The sequence below is a fragment of the Mya arenaria genome, chromosome 16 (genome assembly GCF_026914265.1).
Source record: "Mya arenaria isolate MELC-2E11 chromosome 16, ASM2691426v1".
Taxonomy (NCBI): Eukaryota; Metazoa; Mollusca; class Bivalvia; order Myida; family Myidae; genus Mya; species Mya arenaria.
The window spans coordinates 34,287,423-34,300,027 of NC_069137.1; the positions used below are offsets into that span (position 1 = coordinate 34,287,423).

General features: G+C 38.1%; 1 protein-coding gene across 1 annotated transcript in view; it reads right to left on the minus strand.

The window, feature by feature from the left end:
• LOC128221939 (mothers against decapentaplegic homolog 3-like) overlaps nucleotides 1-7,200 on the minus strand; it is a 62,265-nt gene extending 55,065 nt beyond the window's left edge. The window contains exon 1 of the mRNA XM_052930651.1: nucleotides 6,848-7,200. Within this exon, the coding sequence (XP_052786611.1) occupies nucleotides 6,848-7,050 (203 nt within the window). The 5' untranslated portion in view covers nucleotides 7,051-7,200. The remainder of the gene's footprint in view (nucleotides 1-6,847) is intronic.
• Nucleotides 7,201-12,605: the final 5,405 nt, after the last annotated feature.

Consider the following 12,605-nt stretch of genomic DNA (forward strand, 5'->3'; position numbering starts at 1 on the left):
GGCATTAACAGTGGCTCATCTACAGCCACCTGGGGAGGGGGCATTTACAGTGGCTCCTCTACAGCCACCTTGGGATGGGCATTAACAGTGGCTCCTATACAGCCACCTGGGGAGGGGCATTAACAGTGGCTCCTCTACAGCCACCTGGGGAGGGGCATTAACAGTGGCTCCTCTACAGCCACCTGGGGAAGGGCATTAACAATGGCTCCTCTACAGCCACCTGGGGAGGGGGCATTAACAGTGGCTCATCTACAGCCACCTGGGGAGGGGGCATTAACAGTGGCTCCTCTACAGCCACCTGGGGAGGGGGCATTAACAGTGGCTCCTCTACAGCCACCTGGGGAGGGGGCATTAACAGTGGCTCATCTACAGCCACCTGGGGAGGGGGCATTAACAGTGGCTCATCTACAGCCACCTGGGCAGGGGCATTAAGAGTGGCTCCTCTGCGGCCACCTGGGGAGGGGCATTTAACAGTGGCTCCTTTACAGCCACCTGAGGAGGGGCATTAACAGTGGCTCCTCTACAGCCACCTGGGGAGGGGGCATTAACAGTGGCTCCTTTACAGACACCTGGGGAGAGGCATTAACATTGGCTCCTATACAGACTCCTCTACAGCCACCTGGGGAGGGGTATTAACAATGGCTCCTATATAGCCCCCTGGGGAGGGGCATTAACAGTGGCTCCTCTACAGCCACCTGGGGAGGGGGCATTAACAGCTCCTCTACAGCCACCTGGGGAGGGGGCATTAACAGCTCCTCTACAGCCCCCTGGGGAGGGGCATTAACAGTGGCTCCTCTACAGCCACCTGGGGAGGGGCATTAACAGTGGCTCCTCTACAGCCACCTGGGGAGGGGCATTAACAGTGGCTCCTCTACAGCCAACTGGGGAGGGGCATTAACAGTGGCTCCTCTACAGCCACCTGGGGAGGGGGCATTAAAAGTGGCTCCTCTACAGCCACCTGGGAAAGGGGCATTAACAGTGGCTCCTCTACAGCCACCTGGTGAGGGGGCATTAACAGTGGCTTCTCTACAGCCACCTGGGGAGGGGGCATTAACAGTGGCTCCTCTACAGCCACCTGGGGAGGGGGCTTTAACAGTGGCTCCTCTACAGCCACCTGGGGAGGGGGCATTTACAGTGGCTCCTCTACAGCCACCTTGGGATGGGCATTAACAGTGGCTCCTATACAGCCACCTGGGGAGGGGCATTAACAGTGGCTCCTCTACAGCCACCTGGGGAGGGGCATTAACAGTGGCTCCTCTACAGCCACCTGGGGAAGGGCATTAACAGTGGCTCCTCTACAGCCACCTGGGGAGGGGGCATTAACAGTGGCTCATCTACAGCCACCTGGGGAGGGGGCATTAACAGTGGCTCCTCTACAGCCACCTGGGGAGGGGGCATTAACAGTGGCTCCTCTACAGCCACCTGGGGAGGGGGCATTAACAGTGGCTCCTCTACAGCCACCTGGGGAGGGGGCATTAACAGTGGCTCCTCTACAGCCACCTGGGGAGGGGGCATTTACAGTGGCTCCTCTACAGCCACCTTGGGATGGGCATTAACAGTGGCTCCTATACAGCCACCTGGGGAGGGGCATTAACAGTGGCTCCTCTACAGCCACCTGGGGAGGGGCATTAACAGTGGCTCCTCTACAGCCACCTGGGGAAGGGCATTAACAGTGGCTCCTCTACAGCCACCTGGGGAGGGGGCATTAACAGTGGCTCATCTACAGCCACCTGGGGAGGGGGCATTAACAGTGGCTCCTCTACAGCCACCTGGGGAGGGGGCATTAACAGTGGCTCCTCTACAGCCACCTGGGGAGGGGGCATTAACAGTGGCTCCTCTACAGCCACCTGGGGAGGGGGCATTAACAGTGGCTCATCTACAGCCACCTGGGGAGGGGGCATTAACAGTGGCTCCTCTACAGCCACCTGGGGAAGGGCATTAACAATGGCTCCTCTACAGCCGCCTGGGGAGGGGCATTAACAGTGGCTCCTCTACAGCCACCTGGGGAGGGGGCATTAACAGTGGCTCCTCTACAGCCACCTGGGGAGGGGCATTAACAGTGCTCCTCTATAGCCACCTGGGGAGGGGCATTAACAGTGGCTCCTCTACAGCCACCTGGGGAGGGGGCATTAACAGTGGCTCCTCTACAGCCACCTGGGGAGGGGGCATTAACAGTGGCTCCTCTACAGCCACCTGGGGAAGGGCATTAACAATGGCTCCTCTACAGCCACCTGGGAAAGGGGGCATTAACAGTGGCTCCTCTACAGCCACCTGGGGAGGGGCATTAACAGTGGCTCCTCTACAGCCACCTGGGGAGGGGCATTTACAGTGGCTCCTCTACAACCACCAGTGTAGGGCAGACCATCTAGCTGGAACTCATTTATCAAACCAACACCACAGCCAACACCTACACAAACCATGGTACTGATCACATTTTTGGTATTTTAAGTTTACTTAATGCTTTTGCACAGTCCGGCAGATTACCTATTCGTACATGTACTAACACACTTAAGAACTCGAAAGTTTAGATTCAGAAAAAAAGAAAGTATTTGAACAATACAAAGCAAGAGGGACAAGATGGCCCACTATCACATTCAAAAACATACTCTTACAATATTTAAGTTGGAGTTGACCTATCACAAAAGAGCACATTTGATGATGGTCAGACCACAGACAATCTCCCTACTACAATAGCTCAAGCTGAGCACAAAGTGCTCAGGTGAACTAAAAAAGGTTTGACTTTAACCCTTTATTATCACAGTACTTCTTGGCATTGATAAAGAATATGTGGGCTCTCAAAAAACAATTGGCATCTGTGTCTAATTTAAGTATATCACAATCACTTTCTGGTGCTATTACAAATAGTGATTATGAACTTAAAATGCAAATATTTACTCTAAATAAATATGATAACCTCATGCATGCAGTTAAACAAAAACTGAAAACTGATTTGTTAACATGAAACTTTTCTCCAACATAACCCATGAAACACATGCAGAAATTGACACTCAGTAAAACCATTTCAGTAAGTTAGATAATCATTATCATTGGCTTACCATACAAATCTGTTAATTTAAATATTTTTAATAATTCAGCACCACCATTGCCAAAGAATTTGGCAAAATTTATGTAGGAACATGATTTATGGAGCACTGTACATATATAATGAACATATAACAGTCCTGAAGTTGTGTGTATAATGCCGTTATGACATTTTGTAATTTTACCAAGTGTCCAATAATTATGATTTGCTACTTGGGCTTTTTATACTTGTATTTCTCAATATCGAAACTTTGAAATGTTAGTAACAGTGATTTATCTATATGTATTTACAATGTTAATATAGTTATTTGCGACTTATTTTTGCGACATGGGTGAAAGGTAGGAAAAGCGAAAAACCAAAAAAATGCTCTGGGCCTGCGGTCGTCAATAGGAACACAGAAGCTTGCCACAGATTGCTGTGTGGTTACAACTGTTACTTTAGGTGATATTATCAAACAGATGAATTCCAATCCATGAGCCACCCCCAACCCAACCTCCAAGATTTACATGATTTGGAAAAAAATATTCCTGGAGCCTTTCAAAATCAGGAAAACTTTCACCCATGCATCTCTAGAATTTTGCCCAAAGTGGATCTTTTTTTTATATAAAATCAAGGCTTTCGACTCTTGACCAAAAATCCATTCAATTAGAATAACAGTCTGTTATCATAAATAATTTCTCAAATAATTTGTTAAACTCTTGTAGCATAAAAAGCCCTAGTACAAGGTTATTGTTGGTAACAGAAACGAGAATAATGAATCAACTTACAGCGGGGAATCTATTGGAGACCTGATGAGATGAAATGAACAATGTACATATACTACAGTGTAAATAAATTATATTAGTATAAGTACAAAACATGATGGATGATGCATACATGTATGATTACATATTAAAGCAAAATAATAAAATACAAAAAAATAGATTGGTTAAAAGATTATATCTCAAGCATAAATAAAGCATAAAAAAGAGTGCCAAATAAGCAACAAAAATGATTGGACCTGGACAGATGGAAGCCACAAAAATAAAACCTGTTACCCACATTTCATTATATCTTATAACATAGAATGGAACATGATTGTGTAATTTACAAATATATTTTTTCACTTTTTGTAACTCGATGTGTGTATACCACAATGATAAATTACGTCATAAATGCTACAACGGAAGGCAATATTCTAGGAATGAAGACTTAAAACAAAGATAACTTTTATTTTTCTTCACCATTTTAAAGGAAACAAAGTTCAGTCTATGGCACTTAAAGAGCCCTGTCTTTGTTGAATTACTGGAGTTTGATAAGGTGATTAAATTTCTCAAACACTGAAACAAACCTGTTTCCAAAATAATGCTTTGACAGTGTTTCATCAGGCAGCGGTTTTGTGAAACGGTTTGTCGAAGTGTTTAAAGACTCAATCAAACTCTGATAAAAGAACGAAGGTGGGGCCCTGTAAGCGGTGTTGACTGCGCTAGGTTTCATTTAAAATGGTGAAGAACTAGTAAAGTTATCTTTGTTTGAAGTCTACATTTAAACCAAAATATTGCCTTCCGATAGAGCATTAATGACGCAATTAATCACATAGTATACACACTCTGTTACTACTCCATCAATTATTATTTACACTCTTGAGCCAATTACCTTCACCTTCAGGTAAAATACACTTTCTAGTTCAAAGAATGAAGATGACTCGCTTTTGGAGTTACAATAACAAACATGAACTTTAAATTTTGATTGAATCAATTGTCATAAATTAAAAAAGTTGGCAGACCGGCCTTCCTTTTAACAGTAAAAAGACAATACTTTAATAAAAAAACTATGCATTACAGTTTACTAGTCTATAGATATAAGAATATCTGTCCTCAGAATTGTTTTCAAAGATTGCATGTAAAAATGTGTTGTTTGGTCTATTTAAATATTGGGCATACCGTTTGAGCTGTATTAGAGATGCGCTAAGTATGACATTCACTTTCATAGCATGACACTGACCTGACTAGATTGTGCATAGAAGTAAAGACCAAATTAAGTTAACAGTACCTTACTTTCATGAGAACTTTATTTCTATAAGTAACCCTAGCTAGAAATATTTTGGGCTCAAACTCACAGCTGCCGGGACACTAGCACTGCACTTAGTCTAAAATAATTGACATTCAAAAAGGCATTCTTCTTTTCCCTAAACGTCTGAACGGGTTTGAAAAATATTAAGTTTGAATAAAGAGAAGTATTTGATGTTTGAAATTAAAAAGGATTATACTTTTATTTCACCATGTAACTGCAGAAGTATTTTGCACAAAACAAGCATTAATTCCATTAAAAAATGGGTAAACAAAGCTTCTTATGACACAGATAACAATTTTGCATATCAAACTTCTGAACACTATGGCTCTTTGCGGTACCCATTATGTTTTCTTAAGAAAGATTTTCTACAAAGAACTAATACAAAAAAACATATATGATACAGTACACTCAACGAGTTAGACCCACTTTCCGTTTCCCTCCGCGGATTTTTGCTATCGCGGACAACAAAATGATTTTATCGACTGTCCGCGTTCCTCGGAGTTTGAATTTAAGGCCCTCGGAGGGTGATCAGTCGACCGAAGAATAATGAACTCGGCGTTCCTCGGAGGGGTTAACTCCGCGAAACTCTGCGGACACTAGATAAGAATCTACGCTAAAGTTATATTTATTGTATTAAAATTTTCAACTGATTACGACGGCTCCAGTAAATTGCTATTATTCTTTTTCCTCTGCCCGTTTTGCATTAAGTTAGCTTACCACAAGAATGCAGTCGTATTTCACTAGTTGCACATGCATCTTATGCATGTGTTTTTGCTAATGACTGATAAACATTTTTCTTCTGAGAAATTCTATGTTACACATTTTCGGAAAATCAGGAGGTCAAACACGCGTTCAAAGTTCACAGCGCATGGTGTTGAAGGCCTTCTTTGCCTCGTTTTCTGTGGAAAATTCCATGAAACGTCATAGCTATTTTTAACCACCAATAATAAATAGTATATTCTACATTGTATTGATCACGCGCTTGAAGTCAGAGGTGGATATACTTTAATGATTCAATGTTTATAATCAAAGACAATATTCAATTGGCGTTTACGGACATAAATACAAATTAAACGTTGGTACATGTAAGAATCTTTTACGCTTAACAATGTGCATAAGCATAAAAATAAATAACTTCTAAACAAGAATGATTTCTTGCTTATCTGATTAGACTCGGAGTTCCGCCGCGGGATCATAAAATCGGACGATTCTCAACGTTATCGTTCATATTAAACTCGGCGGTAAGCCAGCCACTCGGAGGAACTCGGGGGAATTTTAGCGAGGGCAACAGTTTTACCCTCGGAGGAAACCCGCGATCATCGACTTTATCCCTCGGAGTGAGCGAGGAAAGTGGGTCTAACTCGTTGAGTGTACTGTATGGCTTGTTCTTGCAGTTTTCATTGTATTATTGTTTTAATGATCTTTTATAGATTTATTAATGCCCAAAATCCCAATCTGAATGAATGGCCCACAATGGCGATAAAACAATTTGTACGTAACAGATTTGCCATATAAAAAAATATGTCCACAAACATTTACTTGGACTTGCACTGCATTCTACTGACTGAGCTAAAGGGACCGCTTGTTCTTACCCACACTCACTACATCTATGCTATTGTGTCTACATCTTTGTCGAGAATGTCATACTGTTATAACATGTAGATTCATCTACATATTTTTATCACCTCAAGTTTTGAATAATTTTAATTGAAAAAATGCGAACACACAACGTAAATCACACTCACTGCTTACCGAGGAATAGTAATGCATTTTGTTGTGGCGTCCTGATTAGTTATGGACTTTTCCAATTCATCAAGGCCACCAGACTTTTTCAGCTTCTTAACTAGGCTTTTAACCGCCTTTTCAGACCATTTATCTTCTCGGTCAGAATCGCCTTTCTTGTGACTGAGCAACCTCTTCACAACTGGTGGGGTAAATGGCGAAAAGGACGTCATTTTTCTGACGTTTCGTTAGTGAGACGATATAAGGACTTTTATAGCTTATTGCTAACCATGGGCAATGTTTATAAAACGCTTCAAAAAAGAAACGATGCAATATTTCATCGAAAACTGAATTTTTATGAAATGTCTAAATCCGCCATAACACTGACCGAACAACACATTTAGGTTGTATTGACATCCGGCAAATAGTTCGCTGTCTGGTTCGGCTTTAGTTTGGAGTTGGTTTTAAATGTAAGTCAAAATATGTAAACATGTGATAGAGAATATTTAAAGGAAGCAAACACATTTCGTACAAGCTACATATTCTTTTTATTAGGTATCAGACACAATATATTACTACGCGTTTTCCGTAAGCCACGGAATTTCACGGAAATTTATTTATTCGTACTCAATATGTTTCAAATTTTATATACATTCGTACCATTATTTTACACACATAATTACTTATATTACGCAAGCAACAACACAATGCGATCGGCGCGGTATATTTTCTACAATACTAAATAGCATGCTAATTTTTCTGTTGGCGAGAAATGAATTCAATTTCTAATTTGAATGGCACGTGTTTAAGAGACCAAGCGGTGAAGGAATTTACCTTCATGTAAATACTATGGGGCAATACCCGAGGGTGTTTTCGATGTTAAACAATGAAACGATCACATACAATATTATTTAGATATATATATATTAATGCACTAATATATTGCATAAACATGTTTATGGTGAGAACATTACAATAATTAGATTTAATTTAGAATTCAACTGGCAATAGTATTTATATAACAATCGGAATAGATACGTGTTTCAGGATTTATTTTATTGTAGTAAATAACTTGATTAACAATCGGAATAGAAAAGTGTTTCAGGGTTTATTTTCTTCTAGTAAATAACTTGAAGTTTGACTGTACTAAATAACTTGAAGTAGTGACTAAAAGCAATATGTACATACATGTACATGTATTATAGTATATGCTGTTGTTCCTACCTACTTGTGCGAGTGAAACTGTCAACATGGACCGGCGTATAATATAGATATTCAGTTTAAATATGCTGGGGCGAACAACTCTTCAATCCCAGATTTAAACCTTGTTTAGGCTTCCATCTACCATATACGTATATAGACATAATCTGAATCCCCAACTACTGACTGGTAAGCAGTTGAATATTCGCGAATAATCGACTGGAAATGGTCGAATGTCCGACTGTCAAATATACGAGAAAAATTGTATACAGTGTTTGTTGCAAAGATACATATGTGTACATGCATAGAGAAACATTTGGCGATTAATTTTCCCATATGTGACCTTTAAAACCATATATATAGGCATAATCTGAATCCCCAACTACTGACTGGTTTGCAGTTGAACATTCGCGAATAATCGACTGGAAATGGTCGAATATCCGACTGGCGAATATACCAATAAAAGTGAATTAAAACAGTGTTTATCGAATCCCCAACTGGCAACTAGCAGGTTGTTGAATATTCGAATCCCCAACTGGCAACTGGTAAGTAGTTGATTATTCGAATCCCCAACTACCAACTACCTTCCAACTTTACCGTCATAAATTTAGTAAGTTCCTGGGCCGAAATAAGCAAAGGTGTTTCAAGGATCTATACTTGGTCCCCAATTGGTCAATGTTTTCATTAATGATATTTTGTACTTCATTCATAAAGGCACCTTATACAACTATGCAGACGACAATACACTGTCTTATCATTCCAAGAATTTTGATGAAGTTAAATCAGTTTTACTGTACAGGATAAAAGTAAAATCCTAATAGATTGGTTTACTTGTAATAAAATGCAAGCAAGTTTCAAGCCATTGCTGTTGGTAATAAAACCCATTTAAAACATCCGAGCTTTAACATTGGCAACACTGAAATTACATGTGAAGAGTCTGTAAAACTGCTAGGGATTCATATTGACTACAAACTTAAATTTGATCTCCACATTGGTTATTTATGCAAGAAAGCAGCTGAACAGCTTAACATTCTAAAGAGAATCGGACATAATCTTGGGTAAGCTAAACCGATTAATTGTCTTCCATACCTTCATTCTGTCAAATTTCAATTTTTTGTCCAATGACTTGGCATTTTTGCGGTGAAGCTAATACTAAGAAAATGGAAAAACTTCAGGAAATGGCGCTTAGATTTGTCTTCTGCTCACCCTATCAAGATTTGTTAACAAAAGTAATTTTACCAACACTTCATGTCAGAAGGATGCGTACCATGGCTAATGAAACTTATAGAATAGTTAACAAAATATCACCCGTTGTTCAAATATCACCCGTTGTTCTTCAAAATCTTGTTGTTCAACGAAACTCAAACTTAGGTTTCAGATACTCTAATATTTTGCAGGTACCCCGTATTGCTCTACCACCTACGGTAAGAACACATTCAGATTTGCTGCGCCTGTGCTATGGAACTCCCTTCCCGAAGAATATCGCTCTAGCACAAATTTTAATCAGTTTAAAAGTTTAATGTCAAATTGGAATGGTAAAGAATGTAAATGTGTTGCTTGTTCATGGGCCTAAAACATAGCACAGGTATAGCTTTTTTCTGATCTGTAGTTCTTGTTAGCAACCCACATACATGTATGTTAATTGCATGATCTGGGTTTTTTTCTGTTTGCTTGCATTGTTTTAACTGTGTTGTTTGTATTGCTCTGTATTCTTACCTCAGTTTGCATTGTTTTGTACTCAAACATTATCTTGCTTAGTTATGCTTTCGTATTTCTGCCTTATTTTGCATTGTGTTGCTTGCATTATTTTGTCTCTTGGTTAGCTGCTTTAGAAAATATCATGCATGTCTGCTTATCTTGTATAACCTGGATACCTGTACCCTTAGCTAGCATTATTGTGATTTGCTGTGTCTTTTGGTTAGCTGCTTTAGAAAATAGCATGCATGTCTATCTTGTATAACCTGGATACCTGTAACCTAGCATAATTGTGATTTTCTGTGTGCCATGTCGGTAATAGTATAATATTTAATAATTTATATCAAATGATTTAATTTTATTTACTATGAGTAGCATGCTAATCAGGTCACTTCAAATCTGATTTGAGCTGATATTTTGATTTCTTATGCCGTTTTTTAAAACAAACACACTTATGTCATTTACATTTTTTGCCATGTAGTAATAATTTTTTAAGCTCTTTTAAACCTTTGGTAAGATTAGCATGTCTCCCATAGCTTTTATGCTGTAATTATGTAAGTTTTACTTTCTTGTAGCTGCTTGTTATCCATATACATTTATTAAATAGTCGGTTGTAAAAGCTAATCAGAGCTTATGTTGTCTGTATATCTGTCTTGCCGACTTTAAATAAATCTTATCTTATCTTATCGTATCTATTTTTTCCAAGTCAAATAGCCCACATTTTGGTCAAATAGCCCCCACTCACATTTTAAAATTGGTCAAATAGCCCCAAAAAAACGCCCTCACTTTTCTTTTCTTTTTTTATATGTATGTATGCATACTTATGTTATTCCAAAACATTTTTAAACCTTTACTTTTACAAATGAAGTGCAATTAACATTATTTGTATATTAATAAATCTGACAATTTTACCAGATAATGTTTTAAAATATTACTTTAAATACTATATTATTACATCATTATGTAGTTCAGTAGCGGCTCAAGGTGGTCGGCGGAATTGAGGTCCCTCAGTGCTATGAATATGTCTCTTATGTGAGAGGCACATTCGTCCCCTGGTCGTGCTGGTTCCAAGATCAATACTCATCTAATATATTTCGCTTGAAAACAATAAAACGTGCTACTTTAGAAAAAAACATGAGTATGATGAAGCTGGTTATTTATTTTGCACATTTAGCAACATTAAAGAGTTTCTTGCCATTTTGCACTAGTAGTCATCAATTAACATGTCACATACCAAAAACATACGAATAGCAATGTGATAATTAAGATGCCCTATCTTTTCTAATTTATAAGTCTTTAATATGTGCATTTTTTTTAAACATTTTAATTATCAACAAATGGTTTTGTTTGATTAGCAATTATGTAAATGTAATATATCTTAAAAATATTACAACTTACCTTCAAATATAAATACAAATATCTTAAAAATATTACAACTGACATTAAAATATACATTCAAATATCTTAAAAATATTTCAACTTACCTTCAAATATAAATACAAATATCTTACACATATTACAACATACCTTCAATTATAAATACAAATATCTTAAAAATATTACAACATACCTTCAAATATCTTACAAATATTACAACTTACCTTTAAATGTAATTTTAAATAATGGGGGCGTTTTGATGAGATTGGGTGCGTTTTGACCATTTTTTTGCAAGTTGGGGCTATTTGACCAAAAGTGTGGGGGCTATTTGACCAAAATAGATGCACTACTGAACTTAACTGGATGGAGTTCGATATATTGATAACATTTTATTTCAGATAAATTTAGACTGTAAATTTAAACTGTTCTATTATGAAACAGACTATAGATCTATTAATACGTGTACCCTTATTTGACCACTGGACTTCACTTGTAGAATAAACTTAGTAGCACTAGCAGACTCACGTCTTGTGTTTGTCTTTCACTACTATAAATTGGATACTTCTCAAGCAAAACATACAACCATAAAAGCATCAAGAAAAAAGTTGATGCATAGCATCAAGTCGGCGCAATGAAATAAGAAGAAAAACGTGTATGCAGATAACCAAAAGTGGTTATTATTTCAATGATAATATTTGTTTTTATGTTGGGTGTACACATGCTTGAAGGACATTATGGTTAATATTATAATATTGTTACAATAGTTTAAGCCCGGAATTATAGATATTCTGGGTTTTTTCCCAAGCTAAAACTAAATTATAACAAAAATATACAAACGTTTCTTCGGAAGAAATATGGTATAGTACATAGATTTCAATAACATGAAATTCACCTTTTATTTGTACCGGCATGTTATGTGAATTCCTTGCTTTATATTTTGTATACATTTTTGTAACACATTTCACTCATATGAGTATATAGAACGGGGATACAAATAATATACATCAAGAGGGAATGATCTAGAGTTCATTCTTTCGAATGACATTTTCAAAACAAACAATTAAGCTCAAGGTTAATTTTTCAAAACTCGGCATTTTTCCCGTCACCAAGGGAGATTACTGCGTAGGAGGTTTACAAACATAACGGATATTGTAATAGTACCGTGTAAATCAAAATTTTCAAAATGATAAGCAGGTCTATTATGATTTAAGGTTTCTTTATCAATTAAAGAGTAAAGTTTTATAAAACATTCAAAAACTTCATATTTTATCACTAAACTATTGAAAGCATTGTTCTGCAATTTATGAACTACAGAAGTCAAGTTGGAATATTTCTAAAGTAATTCCTATCAAAATATAGTCGGCGCCCAGGGCGCCAACTAATAAATATCAGGTTGTGTGAATTCAGCTCCTCTGTATTGATACTTATTTATTTAAAGGTGCACTCTCACAGATTTCATCTGAACGTTTTGACAACTTTTTTATTTTTTGTCTTGGAACGAGCCAATTTTTGCAAA